This window comes from Hyposmocoma kahamanoa, unplaced genomic scaffold, assembly GCF_003589595.1.
Source record: "Hyposmocoma kahamanoa isolate Upper Pololo Valley unplaced genomic scaffold, ASM358959v1 76, whole genome shotgun sequence".
NCBI lineage: Eukaryota > Metazoa > Arthropoda > Insecta > Lepidoptera > Cosmopterigidae > Hyposmocoma > Hyposmocoma kahamanoa.
Window position 1 is genome coordinate 6,173,106 of NW_020653900.1, and position 19,109 is coordinate 6,192,214.

The 19,109-nt window shown below is 37.6% G+C and overlaps 4 protein-coding genes across 4 annotated transcripts; 3 read left to right on the forward strand and 1 right to left on the reverse strand.

The window, feature by feature from the left end:
• Window positions 1-40: 40 nt before the first annotated feature.
• LOC113232372 (protein SHQ1 homolog) lies at window positions 41-2,340 on the forward strand. Its single transcript, XM_026467061.1, has one exon. The coding sequence runs from the start codon at window positions 160-162 to the stop codon at window positions 1,558-1,560; it is 1,401 nt and encodes a 466-aa protein (XP_026322846.1). The 5' UTR covers window positions 41-159; the 3' UTR covers window positions 1,561-2,340.
• A 2,036-nt stretch (window positions 2,341-4,376) lies between these two features.
• On the forward strand, window positions 4,377-5,173 carry LOC113232606 (protein GVQW3-like). Its single transcript, XM_026467375.1, has 2 exons — window positions 4,377-4,844; window positions 4,952-5,173. The coding sequence occupies exons 1-2, from the start codon at window positions 4,377-4,379 to the stop codon at window positions 5,171-5,173; spliced, it is 690 nt and encodes a 229-aa protein (XP_026323160.1).
• Window positions 5,174-14,546: 9,373 nt separating this feature from the next.
• On the forward strand, window positions 14,547-16,217 carry LOC113232517. The gene is made up of 3 exons (XM_026467270.1): window positions 14,547-15,058; window positions 15,203-15,349; window positions 15,795-16,217. Exons 1-3 carry the CDS (start codon window positions 14,551-14,553, stop codon window positions 15,974-15,976), a joined length of 837 nt encoding a protein of 278 aa, XP_026323055.1. The 5' UTR covers window positions 14,547-14,550; the 3' UTR covers window positions 15,977-16,217.
• Window positions 16,218-16,479: 262 nt separating this feature from the next.
• Window positions 16,480-17,905, reverse strand: LOC113232561. The gene is made up of 2 exons (XM_026467331.1): window positions 17,863-17,905; window positions 16,480-17,298 (listed from the first exon to the last, which is right to left on the reverse strand). Exons 1-2 carry the CDS (start codon window positions 17,902-17,904, stop codon window positions 16,564-16,566), a joined length of 777 nt encoding a protein of 258 aa, XP_026323116.1. The 5' UTR covers window position 17,905; the 3' UTR covers window positions 16,480-16,563.
• Between the last annotated feature and the right edge of the window lie 1,204 nt (window positions 17,906-19,109).

Here is a 19,109-nt window from a genome sequence, read left to right on the forward strand (position 1 = left end):
AAATGCATTAAAAATTAAAAGAAATAAGCGCAGTAGACCCAGTGTAAAGAATCGATCATTATGTTTCGTCCCGTATTTCAAGTCATTTTCTGAATAATTTGTGTTATGGAAGTCTTGATTTGTGTTATGTAACGTGTCAGCTATAGTCATATATTAAAAATGCTGACTCCGCGATTCAAATTGAGTCAAGATGAGAACCATGTCTGCATCACTGTACATGCACCATACACCAATGTTGGTGAGACCGAAATCGATATAGATGGTGAAAATTTTCTTTTTGTGTCTAGTCCATATTTCCTGCGGCTGCGCCTCCCTGGAAGAATAGTCGAGAATGACAAGTCTAAAGGGTCCTATACGTGTGATACCGGTGACTTTAACTTAACCTTTGACAAAGAGATTCCTGGAGAACATTTCCATAATTTGGATATGATAACCAGTCTTTTAGCACCGCGGGACATTCCTGATGTTAATCCAAATTTAGTAGAAATGTTAGAAGAGGATGGCATTACTGTAGGTGATGATGGCAAGGACGGTGATAATGACGAAAGCTGCAACAAATTTTCTTATGGCTTTGCAAATAAAATCTCCAATGAGTTTCAGGACATTGGCAGTGAGTTCCCACAGATCTTTGAACTCAGAGTCCCAGAGAAGGTTGCAGTAAATGAAAGAAATAAATTACGAATTGAGCATGAAGATCATAAATTTTCAACAGATCATTATTTAGCTGATTTTTACGACGACGAGCTCATATCTCCTTATTTAACATCTAAGCCTAACTGGGACAGCCCAGATTTTAACAAGGATGTTGACTTCACTGATGAGGAAGTCTGTTTGTTAAAAGAATTGCCAAATAAACATTATATTCTAAGTAAAAGTGAACACACACAAGTATTGCTTGGTCTTGTTGACATTTTGTATGGTTATTGTTATGATAAAAGAACAACATTGAATGAGAGTACGGTTGAATCCAGCTGGACAATAAACAAACTGTCGTCAACACTTAGTTGGTTCTGCGTTTTTAAAGATGTGAAACAAACGCTTCTAGCTTGTTACCGAAGAGCTTTAATATATCCAATATTTAGAAATTTTGAACTTTGCAATAAAGTGAAGGAAGATCTAGTCTCTTTGTTCCGGAAAGGGAAGAAATTTGTAATCAAATGCGTTATTGACATTCACCAAATGTTTAATACTAGTAATGACGCCCGTTACATCTTAAATCAATTATACATAAAAGATTATTTAGTATTTCTACAAAAATGCAGGAGTGAGGAATTGGACCAATTGTATAATAATATTGCAAATATGGAAATTACAAAGAGAGATTTAGATTTAGAGTTGGACGAATTAGAAGCAGCTGCTGAGATGGTCCAGCAAGAGGAAGCAGAAATAATGGAGAACGAAATGGCTGTAAAAATGGCCTCTATGTCATTACTCCCAGGGTTAAGAAAACCAAATGGCCCATATTTTGATGAGAGTGATGATGAAAGTGATTCAACAGATTCAAGCAGTGATTCGTCTGATGATTCCTCGGATTTGGATTCTGATGATGATCCATCCTGACAGCATGAGGATATTTCCTAGTTAAGTGGGCAAGGCTTGTGAATTGCAAAACTGATTTAATGTGAATTTACTTGGAAGTGCTCACAGCCTTGCCGAGTCTTTTCAGTGTTTGATCGTGATATTAAACGTTGATCAGAACTACATTATTAATAAGAATGTAATGCTGTTGTGAATTATAAGGCTAGTTCAATAAAAATACAGGTATACTGCTGCACTTGCTTCAACATGTATGATGTAATGTAGTGTAGAGTTTGACAAGGAGGTTTGTACATTCACTGTGTTGCAAAATTGTAAATACATTTTTTTTGTAATCTTTTTTACTGACTGTTGACTTATTTGATATAACATCTACATTGGTGCCATTATTTTGGGCCCTTAATGTAACTTATCGCTAATGTTACATTTGTGAGGTACCTTTACCACAAATTTCAGTGTTGCAACCATGTAAAATAAGTATATAGCAAGTTGTACAGCATTTAGAGGTTATTATTATTATGATTATTAACATGGTACCTTGTTTACTATTTGTACAGCGGCATGTGAACAGATTGCACAACAGAATACATGTGTGCAGCTTGCAAGCTTTTCACAAACAGGTGCATTTGCCAGATCTGTGTACAAGCTAATGGATAATTAATTCAGTGTGAGTTTATGGGTAATTTTAATAACCAGTCTTAATATCTACATAGGGCGCACTGTGAGTTTCCGGAACTGGCCACTTACACAAACAATATTTAAAAAGTAATTACAACATTTGAAATTGGAACTTTGGCTGTAGAATACAGTTTGTTCCATCTGACTGTCACTTGTTTTTACATTGCGGCGTCATTTTAGAAATCGGTTGTCTACATCACCATGGATTTACCTCGTGAAAATTTTCGTAGTATGTTTTGCTATGACTTTAAGTGTAATTTAACAGCTCAGCGGAGTACGAATTTCGTGATGGTCGCCCGTCCACTGCTGTGAACAACAAAAACATCGATGCTGTCCGCCGTATGATCAAAACAGACAGGCATGTGATATACCATGAGATTCGGGCATTTTTAGGCATAGGCATGAGTCAAATACAATCAATACTACACAAACATTTGGGTGTGAAAAAGCTGTGCTCTCGGTGGATCCCACGAAATTTGACTTTGGCTCAAAAAACGGATCGTGTCACTTGGTGCAATGTCATGCGTACCAGATTCAACGAAGGGGTGTCAAATTTGGTGTGGGACATAGTAACTGGTGACGAAACATGGATTTATATTTACGATCCCAAAACAGCAGCAATCGAGCGTATGGGTCTTTCGAGATGAGCCGAAACCAACCAAAGTGGCGCGCGTACAAAGTGCCTCTTAGCGGATGATTGCTTCTTTTTTTAATAAAACTGGACACGTGGCTACTATTGCTTTGGAGAATCGTTGTATCGTGAATAGTGATTAGTACATGACCATTTGTTTGCCGGAAGTTATTGACAAACTCCGTAAAAATAACTGTAAACGCCGTTCGTATCATCTTGCACCACGATAATGCCAGTTCTCACACGGTCAGACAGACAAATGAATTTTTGAAGGTACTGTTCCGACCTGCACCTTGTGACTTTTATTTATTTCCAAAAATTACTGGTTCTTAATTTCTTACGCGGTCATATGAGTCGAAGAGAGAAAAATATGTTTCAGAGATTGTCACGCAGGAGTGGCATAAATGTTTTCAAAATTGGTTCATTCGCATGGAAAAGAGCATTAACGCTAATGGAGAATATTTTGAGAAACAATAAATTTATTTCTGACCATTTAAAGCATTTTTTTCTTATTAATTTCGGAAACTTATATTGCGCCGCACGTATGAAACATGTACATACATCATATTATTCTCTACTCATTAATTGGTGTATTTGGATATAGAATATCATGTTTTAATAAAGTTGTCATATCAAATCAAACTACGAGTGTACTTTATTGCACTTATTTATTGAATAAGTTTATCTATAATAAGTAATATTTGTTATAATGTGTGGTATTGCAGTTTTTTGTTCTTATCTGCATGTCCCTACATCTACACGCTCGAGGACCTGCACAACGCCACTGATGATGCTGTCTCAGTCGCTAAGTACTGGTTCTCACAAATATAAACGTCAGAGTCGACACGCCAAGAAGTGCCGCGGGATAACTGTTGCTTCCCAAATGAGCGGTCAATGGTTCGAATCCCTGTGGCAGTTATATACCTATGACTATGAGTTACGTACATTTGTAAGTGTTTTGTAATTGCGATATCTGTAACAGTGAAGGAAAGTATAATGATGAAACCGGCTGTCGAAGAAGGTTAACAACCATGTTATGTCCCCAACCCGTACCGGGCCAGGGTGGCGGAATAAGTATAATCTAGGCTTGAGTAGTTCATCAACTAAGAAAAGAACTATGACACTGACCGAAACGAACTAGTTCCTTATGCACGGTCTTTTTAGTTCAGTCGGAATGGGACCCTTATTGCGGAGCCACAGATGCGAGGAGATCTTATTAGTTCACCTGTCTTTTTAGTTCTTTCGGTTCACAGACGCGAGGCGAGATGAAGCGAATGGACTATCAAGGCCTTTAGTACAAGTTCGAGTGAGATGCACGACTGAACCTTTGCCAGCTCGTGTCATCGAAATACGAAGGGAGGTCCAAAAGTCCGCGGAATGGAGGGGGCGGGAGCCCGCTAATTACGCTTGCTTGATGTGGTACTAATCAGATACTCATTAGGGGTATATATATCAAGCTTCACCCTTTTAACTTCATTAGTTTACGAGATATCGCCCTACAAACAACTAAATCCGGAAGAAAACTGCAAATATGGAGCAAATCGAGTTTCGTGCTGTCATCAAATTCCTTACCAAGCAAGGAAAACCTCCTCAAACTATTATGAATGAGATGGAAACTGTTTATGGGGATCAGTGCCCTGGTAAAACAATGATTTACAAGTGGCACGGTCTTTTCAAACATGGCAGAGAATCAATTGAAGGCGATCCTCGCCCAGGACGGCCAGTTGAGGCCACCACATCAGACAATGTTGAAAAAATCGAAAAATTTATATTGGAAGATGCCCGTCTGAAGAAGAAACAGCTGTCTGCATTAGTAGGAGTATCAGATACTACCATTTTGAGGATCCTACACGATCATCTTGGCATGACGAAAGTCAGTGCAAGATGGGTGCCGAGAATGCTCACGCCGCCTCAAAAGCAACAAAGAATCGATGCATCAAAGCACTTCTTGGAGCTGTGTGGCGCAGAACCTACCCCAGTTTTGTATGGCATAAAAAGGGTACACCACCCCCTAAGAAGTTTAAGGTGTCGGAATCGGCTGGAAAAATCATGGCTACGGTTTTTTGAGATTGTGAAAGAATTTTATTGGTTGACTACAAAGAAAAGGGGGTCAATATAACGGGAGAATATTGCGCAAGAATATTAGAGAGACTGAAGGAAGCTGTCAAAGAAAAAAGGCGGGGAAAATGGACAAAGGGTGTGTTGCTTTTGCAAGACAACGACGCACCGGTTCACAAGAGCAATGTTGCGATGGCTGCTCTACACAAGTGTGGCTTTCAATCGCTGACCCACCCACCTTACAGCCCGGACCTAGCCCCCAGCGATTAATATTTATTCCCAAATTTAAAAAAAGAATTACGTGGGAAAAAATTTCGCGGCGATGAAGAGGTTAAGGCAGCAATTTTAGCTCATTTTGAGAGCACAGAGAAAAAATATTTTTTCGATGGCATAGAAAAGCTAATTTCGAGATCTAAAAAATGTATTGAGCTCAAAGGTAATTATATTGAAAAGGAAAAATAGCCTTATTGTTTTATATTATTTACAACCCCTCCATTCCGCGGACTTTTGGACGTCCCCTCGTACTAATAAAATAGTAAAGAGGGAAAACAATAAAACATTCCTATTTAAATGTACAAATCGTTCGTACGGATAATTTTATTCCGTATCCATCAAAGGCCGAAACGGTTCCTATTCCCAGATCCCACTTGAACTAAAAGACAGAATTAGTTTATTTATCCGAACGAACTAATTGGGATCGTTCCCTCTAAAGACCGAGCAGGCACAAGCCAATAGTATAATTTGTCTTTTTTGAAAACGAAATAAAATGACAGTTCATTGCGCAAAAGTGTTGCCCGCTTGCGAGCAGCTAGTGATTGCAGTCGGTAAATATTCTATTGATTATCGACTAAATATTGTTCACGCTTATGGAATAAATTGCCGAACGTGTTTCATTTGAATCATCTTCAACCCATTATTCATCCAATGACTGAGCATAAGTTCATTTGAATTGTCAATTTTTGTAAGCTCATACATACATACACAGTATTCAGAACTGTTTATGAAAAATACAAAGAGGAGACATATTTTAAAGTTTTTCATTTTAATTCATTAATCAAATTCTGCTAGTCTTGTTAAAATATATGTGAATAAAAATTGATACTAGTAGGCCAACTGTCTAAATAAAAAAGAAGGCAATAACGTAATTAGTAATCATCGTAACGTTCACAATTTAGTTATTTTTGGTAAAATTTTATCTTCTTTCATAATCTATTTAAATAACTATCGACAATAACTACATAACTATTTAAAATTTTATGAAAACTGGCAACCCTTCAAATGTCATTTTGCTTCGTCTTCGAAAAAGACAGACTATAGACCCGTGCACGGCAGTGGGATCCATAATGGGTTGATGATGATTGAATAAATATTTGTAGTATCATTATTCCAAGTAACCTTCGGATAACGGACAGAAATCACGTAATACAGAAAGTTACGGTAGTACGAGATTGTTACAGTAATAATTATGACTAGTGATACATTTTCAGGGTTATGTACCTAAATAGTGAAAAGCATTGTCCTTTTATGGTGAAAAGGGAATCTCTTTATTTTGTCAGCGTCAGCATTCTACCGGAGCTGGAGTAAACTAAAACCTTTAAAAGAATCAAAGTATATTATTAAATTAAGAACATAGTTTCCCAAAGTAGTCCCTACCGCCCCTCAGTGGGCGCTGAAGAATGCATGGGGAAGCGGTAGGGGACTCGGAAGGAATTGAATTGGAAGGTTTTGACGCTGTCCAGGGAATGCTATCGCATTTGTAAAAAATACCTGTATTATGTATATAGCGTACTTTAAAATATATAATTTTTTTCATCTCACTAGCTCGGAAAGGTTTGCTTTCTCATTAGAATACTGCGCGCGAAAGCGTTTTTTACACGCTAGCGTGGAAAAGGTTCTGAAATTCGAGTTTTACGATGGACTGTGGTGCACATAACTTAATTTTTCGATAAAAAAAAAGATAATGATAAGTTCGACTACGCGATTTGTCGTACTTACTTAATTATATAATATAAATTCGCTGGTATATTCTATTCTTATTATTGTTGCATTAAATTGACAATGATAACAAATTGTGTTTATTAAATAATTTTAATTCGTCGAAGAACTAAAATAATATCGAGTTCTTAGGTTTTCGCGATTGTTACACATAGGAAATGAAACTATTTTTCCGGATTTAAATCGCGTATATTTGTTTTTTCAAACAAACCGACGTTTCGGGCCCTCTACAGGTCCCATGGTCACGGTTGACTGAGGTGGTACAGTCTTCAACCAGTTATGTCTAATATTGATGCAAACCACCCTATTTTTTTACTATAGTTACAATAGTTGTTAATTAGATACCTTATTTTTAATTTTACAAAGAAAACATTCCAATTTACTGCATTAAGTTTTACAAATTATTTTATTGAATGAATTTTTATTAAGTTCAATTTATTATTAATTAATACTAGAATAGAATCATTCTTACGCTTACGCTTCATTTTTACGCTTATTTAACTTGTCTATGGATTTTCACGATTTTTAACGATCGTTGTTATTGCTCTATCTGCTGTGCTTCTGAATGAATCTGCCTTCGTGGTTGAACGGTTACCATGCTGGACTGCCATGTAGAGGTCCCCGGTTCGATTCCCGGGCGGGGAGAAATATTTGTATGGCCACATTTATTTATCTCCTGAGTTTGGGTGTAGGTAATTTGTGATTGTCTACCTATTTAAGTGTCCATGGCAGCCGCGATACTGGGTTTCCGTAGTGCGGGGCTATGAGTGTGTGCATTAAAATGAAAAAAAAAAAAAATGAAATGATGAATATTAATGCGAGAGTCGCCGCGCGATGACGCGCGATGTAGTTGAAAAACAGGACGACGCTTCGTCTCTGCACCAGTGTGAGTTGAGCCTTAGAGGTTGGAAAAAAAAATTAAGGAAGTAAACAATGGAAGTAAAAGTCAAAGTCAAATGATCTTTATTTCATAAGTAAGCAAATTACACTTGAAATCGCCATGCTGATTAAACTCTACTGCTCATTCGTGAGGCAGATTCCCCTGACCAAAAAACTCTAGGGATTGCTCTTTGTAAATATAGCTACCTACCTATCATTAGGTACAATATTTCATTTAAACATCTTAATTCGAGACTATCTGCAAGAGTTAACGGGTCACTACCACGAATTTTTGTCATCCAAGTACGCAGAAGCTGTAAAATTTCCTTTAGTATAAAGTTTTGTCTTATCATAGTTTTAAACCCCGTAAATGGTAAATTTTGAATATCAACATGAATTTTAATGCAGAAGCGTATTGCCCCTTAAATGAATTTGAGACCTTATGAGGACGACTGTCAGGAACAGCTAATTTACTTTTATTCCTTTTATTTTTTTGTCTACAGTATATCTGTAGACAAATATGGATGGTGTTTTCCATATTATGCTTATGATGCCAGCCCTAGGGGTGTCACGGTCACTCGGTTAATCTGGGCCATGAGCTCGTGTGCGTTTTGTTACTATTTGAGCACCATAGCCATCGCACCTTAATGATCTACCTGACACCGTTCTACACTTTCATTGACTGCTCTCCATTCAGAAAATTCAACACCAATTTACATTTGCGGCTGTTAAAATTCATGGTTAAGCATTTGATTTAACATTACCTTATCTATAATGGATGACTCGACTGTTCAGGTAACTTTGTGGCGCTGTCGTTTCTTGAATGCAAGTTACTTAGTTATCTCAGAATGTTATTTAAAAACAAAACAATAGAAATCGAACTTCCTACACTTCATTTATGTAGTTCAAGTTTACATACACACGCAACAAGGAGGGAAATGAGAAAGACCCGTTTACAACAGTGAGACATAGAAGAAAATAGAAGATGAAGAGGCTACGTTCACATGCGAGTTTTGTCAGGTTACTGACTATTAACTAATTATTAAATTATAGTCGTTGTTTTACACCCCATCTTGGCCTTTAAGGGTACCCCATCTTACCCCACAGACGGCGCAAGATGGGGTGATGTTACTTTTTCTGGTTTACGATTTTTTACGTGTTAATTAAGTTACAAATGTACCCAAAAAGGCTTAACTATTGAAGACTGATTCATAAAGGTGATTATTAAAATAAATAAGTTTATATAGAAACATCATTGTCAGTTTTATTGAGCTTCAAACGTTAAGTGTCCCATCTTGCCCCCCTATCCCCTACTTAAATAAAGGTTTTGAGTGTGGTATTACTTTTCACCTTGTTATGCGTACATAAGCATCCAATTGCATTACCAACATTGAGAGAGGAAAAATAATTCCTGCTTCAAAATCAGGTAATGTAGCAGGAATGTTTTTTTTAACGCACACACTCAATATAGCTCCGCACTAGAGAAACTGTGTCGCGGGTGCCATTGACACACACATAGACAACCACAAATTTTGCCCAAAGTCACAAGAGAAATAAATGTAGGCCATACAAATATTTCGAATTGAACCTGGGACCTCTGTGTAGCAGTCCGGCATGGTAACCGTTCGGCCATGGAGGCAGATAAACTCTGTTTGCGTCAGGAGTTTATAAAAACAAATATTGGCAAGAAGCCCACATTGTTTAGCAGTTGGACCATTTGCATGTAACTAAGTACATACATATTACATGATATGGATAACAGATGGGTGGATGATGTCGGGAAGATAGCGCGACATAAGTGAATGTATCTATATAGAGAGCACATTATCACCCAAAATAAAGTAGGGGAACTAAGGAAGCCCCATTGTCCTCGAATCAGCAGCGGTTATCAAGCCAAGAGATTTTCGCCTTCTACGATACTGGCGTGAGACAGGCGCACTACTTCCTTTTTATGATACCAAGGCGGTCCTTTTTTTATAGAATATGTTTCGGTGTGTGTGCCCATGAGCTCCATCAGCTCATCCTGCCCGCCCCCTTTTACCATTGGATATCCAGACGTACGGCGGGATATCATCCTTACTTGGTCGATATTCCCTTCAGTTGTACTATTGTAAGCGCTTAGCTTTTCATCATCTTTTGTTATGCGCACAGCCCGGGAATGGAATTCCCTGCCAGCGTCTGTATTTCTGAATTCATACGACCCGGGTATTTTTAAAGTGCGACTGAATGGGCATCTTCTGGGCAAGCTCGTTCCATCGTAGATCCTATCTTTGATCCAGGGTTAGGTAGTGGCCAAGCAAATCATTTCATTTAAAAAAAAAGAAGTGATGGGACGAATTCGTGCTTCTGGTAGTAAACAACACGCCTACTTATAAGCTAGCTGCAGTGTCACTCAGAGCTTTAAATCCCAAAGGCTTCAGGGGCACTGCCGCTGCGTCCGTCACCCTGAGACATGAAGTTGACAAGTCCCACGTGCCTGTAGTTTCATCATCACCTTGCGCTTCAAAACCGGAACGCAATAATACTCACATTTACAGCTTCGCGGCAGAAATAGGTGCTGGTGAAATTACAAGCACATGGAACTTGTCAACTTATGCCTCAGGGTGACGGGGCAGTAGTAGTGCCCGTCAGATCTTTGAAATATAAAGCCCTGATTGGCACTGTAACTATTATGGACAAGTGTGTGGAATACCATCAGGCGCACGACTTATTCGTCCCGTCACGTGATGTTATATAAAAAAGGTAAAGTGGCAGTACCTACTTCCCTGGACGAACTCGTTCACTAGGAGCTCTACTGCGACTTTTGCATACTCTAAGTCTAATCTTTTTCATCCATTCTCATTGCTAATACCTAGCACATACAGAAACTTCTTGTTTGCTACTGTGTTTTCAAGTATATGTATATTTCATGATTGCAACGTGACGATGCAACCTCCTTCATCGTCATCCCACCTTTTTATCATCCTTTGATTCCTTTGATTCCCTCTGATTCTTGGCCACCTATATTGAAATTTCGAATCGTTCTTTAATTCCTTGTCCTCGTCACTCTTTCCGTCGCCACTCTCTACTAAATTTCCGAAGCGAGCGTGCTCGATTTCATGTAAAATTCTGACCGGTTATACCATTGGAAATCATGTAATCTGACTGCTTGTAAATAATAAAATTTGTAGAAAATACAGGCCTTTTTGGGTCTTTACGCCTTAAATTTACCTTTCTTCCTTTTCCTATTTTACAATAAATGATGAGGCCTTCATTTGGTTCTCAAAACTCTCGGCCACACAAATAAGGCCTATTGAACATTTTAATCGAGAGGATAACGCCAGTAATCGTTCATCCATAGATATCCATTCATTATTCAGTCAGCGCACTTAGCGAAATCGTCCTAAATACTTGCGGGCACACTACACGGACACTAATCGAATATTTGTTCCGGCACTCCTGGACTAACGTTAATCGACTTGTCCAAGTACTTCTCGATGATGAGCATGAATTACTTACATAGGGTATCTAGGTATAGTTCACCATGTCTTGGACGAGTTGAGAATTTTGCAAGAAGATATTGGAAGAATTTAGTGACCCTTCTGCCGCCAAGCTGTAATGTAAGCATTACTGCGTTACATTTTGAAGGGTAAGGGCCACCGAATATGTGGTCTGTGGTAAGGGCGCATTTATTTGACACGAATTTCATTGTTCTCGCTTACTGCGTTGCTGCCGCGCAGCGACCGCGTGCATCTAACTGTCATGGTAAGGCAGGTTCTATCTACTTAGCTTTTACGTTTTAACTTAAATGAACATCTCGGGCGCGCGGGCGAGGCTGGCTTGTAAAGACAAGCCAGGTCTACGCGGAGGCCGCGCGGTTGTTTTATTCAGAGGAATTGAAATGTTGTTGCCTAGTAAATAGAATTCAGATTCGCCATTAATGTACGTGAAAGCGTGGTAACTGGCCGGTCGCCGCGCGGCGGCCTCGCGAAAACTTTCGCGTCGTGTAACTGGGCACTAAAGGTGCTGTTGTAACTACAGGCACATGAGACTGGTCAAGTTTATGTCTCAAGGTGACGGGTGATGACAGTGCCTCTCGTCGGGTCTTTGCGTTAGTTTTTAAATAAACCTTTGTTTTCATTAGTAATTCTTCTATACCGAACGGCAATTTCATACTAAGCAAGAATATACCTAGTGCGTTCTCTTCAGCGATATTTTCTTAAATTTTTATTAAGCAACCTAACTCATTACTTAATTTCATGCTACGTCTGTGTTCCATTTTATCAGCTGTTTAAATCTGCTTAGTTACAGAGCCGTACTCGGGTACACATAATATTACAAATAGCGCATAGCACAATGAACGTATCTCAATTGCTTACGTACATAGTACATACTAGCTAAATATTATGATACGGTAGCTGCGGGAATAGCCACAAATTTTTTGGCTCGTATCTAGTACTCACAATTTACTAAAAATTAATTCCGCAGTATTGCAAATTAAGCCTTCGGCCACTATGCTACCAACGGTCTCAAGGATGATGTGCACATGGAACGCGAGCAGAGCGCACTATCCGTGAGAGGAAACATGGTCTCTCGCCTGCATACCGCTGTAGGTGCTGGCGGTCTGTGGGCGAGCTATAGAAATACCTTTACCCACACATACATTTAACAATTACAATACATAGTTGTAACATGAAATAAAAAAAAAACAAAAATAAAAGAAATAACAATTGGCAAAACGAGAAGGAAATAACTGTAACAATAAATAATTAAGTGATAAGCCACAAAGTGTGCGTGCTGTGCTGTTACGGAATCCGTCATCTGATCAGCTTGGTGTCGTCACACTGCAAGGGCTATGACGCTGATTTTTAGTGGATTTGTTAGCAGCATTCCCTGAATACTTTGCGCGTGCCGTATCACAACCCCCTGAGGTTTCTGCAGTGCCTCATCCCTGTTCTCTGATGCACATCAGCGTAGACAGTTTTATGACCGTGCCACATAAAGTTTCGGTTTCACTACCAATCGCCTCCTGAAGACCATTGCAACTGTATAGGTGGGAAATCTTAGGTAATATCTGATAGAGAATTAACTAAGAAACAAAAAACACTTCGCTCAAAATACACATTTTTGATATAGAATTTGATAAAGTGCTATTAAGGTCCTATTGCCTTTTTGACCTTTTCAAGGACCTCTTTTGTAATAATAATAATTAATAGTTTTGAATAATGGGCCTTGTTTCCGACTGGACCTTATCCTACCTACCTTATTATACAAGCACACGAGGCTCTAATAAAAGTGTAAGTATACTCAAAAAGGTGAATCGAAAACCTTCCTTACAACGGCCCTCTTAACGTCCATACAGAATTATCATTCCGGATGACAGTAGAGGGCCATATTAAGTACCCAAGACACGGGACATCACATCCGTTTTGCACGTCTTTCACCCTCCGTGACTAGAATGTAGGAGTCAAGGAAATGCGTCCTTTGTTACGTAAGGAATGCGAGTAGCCGACTTTATTTTTGTTGGTGTCACTTTCTTTTATCGATTTTTGGGTTAATTGTCTTTGAATTTGGGTTTGGACAGTTTTTGAAATTGTAGATTAGTTACTATTATAAAGATAGGAAATTTCATGCCCTTGGAGTCACATGTGATCATTCGTCAAGTGCCTTTAACAGATAAAAGTCACAAAATAAAATCAACTACATGGAACAAAGTTAGCATTTAAGCTTAAAAGTTACCGACTAATTTCGTCGGTATAATCTTTAAGCATATCCCCCGAAAAGTTGTAATTTTGCAGATGTGGCCTTATTACACTAAGGGTATGATTTTAAATAGTATATTATATAATAGGTATATTACGTTTTCCGTTACGTAGGTACCATTAATCTGTCTTGTAATGGTAAGGGCCTAAATTTCAGTTTCTTCGAATAATGTAAGTCAAGCCGTATCGTTGTACAAACAAACTTTCAGCAATAGGATGCTCGCACAAGAGAACCTGGCATTATAAAATAAATCGCTCGTTGCATTTAATGTCTTCGGATGTCGTTCTTTCTGTAATTACTAGATACAATATAATTTAATAAAATAAATGTTGTGGTTGTTTAGAAGTCCGTTCTTTTCCGTCTTGAAGCTCTCGAAGGGATTGCAGGATATAAAAGTAACAAGAAAAAGGAAATTTACAACAGCGTAAATAACGAGTTCTTAGGTTTTCGCGATTGTTTGTAAACCGCATATAATTCTTTTTTCAAATAAACCATTTCGGGCCCTTTACAGCTCCCATGATCACGGCTGAGCGACCATACATACGTGATTTAGATCCGAAATATAGTTTCATTTCCAAAGCGTGTATAACACTTTCGAGAATATGCTTCGGAAGATTTTTTTTTAACAAACCGTCTTTTAAGTTTTTATTCTTATGAAAAAATAATTAATTCAAATCCCTAGAAACTAGCACAAGTTTGCACAAGCCAATATGCTCTCAATGTTCATAGTGATATGATACAAAGAAATTTTGTTGTTCCTTTCTCTCTGGGAGCTTCGCAACATAATCCAATATCATCACTTACTTAAAGGGACACGCACGTCCTGCTAAGCAACAAAGTGACAGTTTTCCAATACACTGTCGCCTCTCCCTATTAAAATGTACCGCAGGCATCTAACATATGCGTCTGTAGCCGCTCAGCGCATCGGGGACCACATCACGTATTAATGCTCGTATATAAACGAAGCCCTGGTCTTTCCTGCCATACATTTTGTCAGTGAACAAGACGGCAGATAGACAGCCGTCCGGAACATGGTGAAAACAAAGTGTCAATTCAATATGGCCAAAGTAATAGTGTTATTATCATTAGTAGCCCTTTCAAGTGCACATTACTCAGCATCTAAACTAGTAAAGAACATTTACAACGAATGCTTGAGTCAGTATTCTGTGGAATGTGTGAAGCCCAGAGCCCTGCAGTGGATTTCACTTGTGGCGAACGATGACGAGATCAAAATCACTGATAACTTATCTGTTGTGAGAACCGCTACTTTGGAAGATGATAATGTGAACCCAAGATTGGCAAAGGATCCAGTTTACACGATCTTCGATAAAGTGGATGGATTCCTGCAGACGCATTCTATCAAAGTGAAAGTTCCTGAAGAGCTGACGAACAGTGCAGCTTCGGAATATGTGCCGAGGTCTTTGCTTACGGATTTGCCTTCGGAGTTAGATATGCCTTTGGATGGTGAAGAGGAAGTTGAGGAGTTCGAAGGCAGAAAGAAGAAAATCAAACTTCCTAAGCCTTTGAGGATAAAGAGTAGTATGTTTGTTTGTTTTAACATTTAAAAGTTTACTAAGACCTGAATACTTTAAGTTATTGACAAAAAAAATTAATGAAATGTCGATCTGTTTCACTATTCACTTTATACAAAAATGTATAATTTGAGCTATATTATATTTTCAGAGCATGGTTTCATCAAGAAAGTATTGCTGCCTTTTCTCTTGGGTTTGAAGTTCAAGGCTTCGGTTTTGGTTCCTTTAGCCCTCGCTCTCATCGCGCTCAAGACCTGGAAGGCTCTGACCCTCGGTCTTATTTCCCTTGTTCTATCAGGTAAGATAATAACTATGATGAGTATTATACAAATTGAGTACGTGATTTGGTCGAGAATATTTAACCTTTTGGTTGCTTACTTGTAATCTAAAGATTAATAATCTGTTAAAAAGCTTTTCTAATAATTGTAGCTCTTATTAAAGTGACAGTTTTTAAAGCTTAACCGATGGCCGAACATGAAAATAACTTGTAACATAACAAAAAGCAATCTTAAGAACTGTAACAGTATATATATTATGCATCATTCAACTTTTAAGAAAAAAATCATTAAATGTTAAGTAAAGCAACAATTTTCAATGAAGTACATAATAATGAAGTTAATTAACTAGTGGAAATACTTAAGTACTAAGATAAGGTTTATCCCTTCAAAAATAAATAAAATTGTTTCATCCCTCTATGCGAGACAAATTCGATATATGGTTACTTACTTTATTGTCTTTCTCAGGTGCTATGGTAATCTTTAAGTTCACGAAACCCAAGGTGGTGAATTATGAAGTCATCCACTATCCTCAGCACCATGTGGAACACCATGTAGACCATCACGCCGCAGCCTGGGATGCTCATGGCCCCTACCAGGCCAGGTCTTACGAAGATGCACATGACATCGCTTACTCAGGCCAAGTTTGAACTCTTCGACAGCTTTATGATTATTAAGACGGACCTCTGATTAATTTATTTATTTATTCTACTGTAAATAAAAAATATGGAATAAGTTTGAAATGTTCAATATTGTTTTGTTTTCCTTATAGGGGTTCAATGATCAATGGAACTGGGGCAAATAATGCTAACCTCAGTATATCTGTTGGTCAAAGTCCCCTTAGGTAATGGGCTAGCGATGGGCTTCCTGAGCTCCATACCTGACCTACTTCACCCAAGAATTTGTTAATTTATTTAGGTAGCACCTGTCTTAATGGTTCTTAATGTCCTAATGATCTTTGGGTAGTCACAACGTCCCGAAACGAAACTTACGTTCTTTAGTTCCTGTCTTAGTTGTGGGAAAAAACTTTTCACTGTCCTGTTATAAAATGAAATGCAATTGAAATCATTAGTAGATTAAAGAAGTAAATATATATTTAATGATAGCAGATAAGACTTCATGTAAACATTTTGTAGCAATAGCGTCGAAGGTGAGTAAAAAAAAAAGTTCTCTGAGTCTTGCTAACGTGAAAGTTTAATACCATTTATTCTTTCTTAAAAACGGTATAATAAATATCTTATCGAATCACTAAGACACTGTCATCGTCTTTACTTATTTCTTCTATTCTGTTAATAGGATCGTCATAAAAATGTAAATCTTGTTTATCTGTTGAAACTGTGAAATTCACAGGTATTGTTGTAGTAATATTGAATTTATTTTGTTTCTCGTTTTTATTACTATTGTAATGTTTTTGTTTCCCGTTTTCTAAATGTGCTTCCCACTGACCATCAAAGAATTCGTTATCATTATTATTTCTGTTGTATGTTGTGTCTGGGACAAAATATGTTTTAACATTACTCCTATAACTCTTGTCTTCAGTTTTTTTTTTGGTTTGTATATTCTGTTCTTCCTCTATGTTTTTCGCCTCAGTACTGCTTACCAAATCCATGAATAATCTATATGGGAATTTGGTTTCAAATTTTAACGGTGTTTTGTAGTTAGGTGGTTCTATCGTTTCCAGATTTCTTGTTGTAACTGGGTTGCGGGACACGTGAATTTGTTCTTCTAGGTATTTAAGTGCTGTGTTGTTATTTTCGCTTTTGTCCGTATATATGTATTCCTTCGAATTGAAAGTCAGGACGTTGCGGTCACTTCTATTCGGCAGCAGCATACTATCAGAGAAAGTTTTGAATACATTTGAATATTTCATTGGTTTTACTTTGTAAAGATTTAGTAATATGTTGAAATTTTCGTCGAGATTCCTTTTTGGTCGTTCACGTATTTGACCATTGACGATTATTTTTTCTGAAATCTAGAAATTTATATTATAGATTAATGATAAAGTAGTACACTAACCGAGGAATTGCTTATGTTCTACTTGTATATGTATAAGTTGTCTTTGTAAGAAGAAGAAATGAGGTAACGTTAAGAACAAGAAAATATTCGAAACTTAATAGGTTATTAAATTTTAACTGTTGGTTCATCAAAATCATCAACAGACATGGGCCTCTCTCAATGTGCGCCATTTTGCCCGGTCCTCAGCTTGCCGCGTCCATCTGTTTCCAGTAAGCAGCCTTTCGTAGATCGTCACTTCATCTGGTCAGAAGACCATCCCATAATCTACGTTTAATTTGTCTTGTATTTAAAAAAATGTCACTGTTAGATACCGTTATTAGCTGAAATTGATACTTCTCAATAGACGTCTATTTCTTTGGTTAAAACGATGATTCATTGCTACATATCTGACGCATACGCATCCGCGGATTACAGCTGGTCGTAATATCTAATAACATTTTCTTTGGTACGTACGTTAATTAAATGTAATGATTTTAAAAATATCTACAATTATTTTGTATTAATAATCAAGTGCACTTACCAAAGCAGTAGTGAGTAGTGTGCAAATGAAACGACATAGCATGGTGGTGAAACTAATAAACGATCAAGTCGTTTATTAGTTTCAAATTCGTTCAGATGTTTGAAAAATATTGTGTTATCGCTTTCAAAATTTCAAACAACGCCCATTCTTACGATTGCTCCAGGTAAACTGAGTAAAACATGTGGTTTGGTAATTCTGTATGTAGTTTTTTTCCGAAGACCTGACATACTCTGGAGTACATAACGTCGGAAATAGTGCAAATACGCGTAACTAGCATTGGATTATGAGAATCCATTTCGGTAACTTAGTGGCCAAATTAATGCCGCGTAAATGTCGTGGGAACCAAATTAGCGTGATTTACAGGGATCTATTGTTATCAGTCTGTGGACGACATAAGTTGATGCTTTCTGTGTAAAAAAGAAAGTCGGAGCTATTGAAATAACAAAATAATAACGTTAAACCCTTCTCCTGTAAAATTTGGTTTGGTGCAGATACGCGCCTTTTACCAACATCTACTACATACGCGGATTTGCACTATTCCCGACGATAAATAATTCTGTACAATATATGCACTCGGTATAAACTCGGTCATTTCTTAGCTTGTTTCCTCGCAATTTTATTATTTTATCGTTTAAAAAATCCTATATAAGTTCTTTGCTACATAAAAACATACAGGTTGAAAGTTATAGTAAACATGAAATAACGGTTACTAAACCATAAAAAAAATATTCCCATTAATAGTGTTAGTGGTAGGTTGGGACGAAATCGGAATCAGTTTGAAGACACGGTTAGGATTCCTGATTGAACCAAAGGATTCCTTAATTAACTCTTGAAACTGTACCTTGGGAACTATTCATACGGTTTTTAGTTCGAGATGTATTTGCGATATTGCAACAAATATATTTATTAAGTTATAGGCACATGAGACTTGTCAACTTATAGACATAAGTGTCGTCACCCTGCAGCAGCAGTGGCAGTGCTTCTCAGATCTTTGCGATTTAAAACTCTGAGTGGCATTGCATTTGATATGGACAGACGTGTCGCTTACCACCAGGCGCACGACGTGTCACTTGATGACGTTTGATCTTTAATTTTATGAATTTTAAATGTATGAATAGTAAATTGTACGAGTAAAACTGATCGTTTACAGAGCGCTTTATTTTTTTATTTTATTGAGAGAATTTACAAGAAAGCTCCTGGTTTCTATGCTATGGTTTGTGCTGATATCTTTAATATTTAATATATTA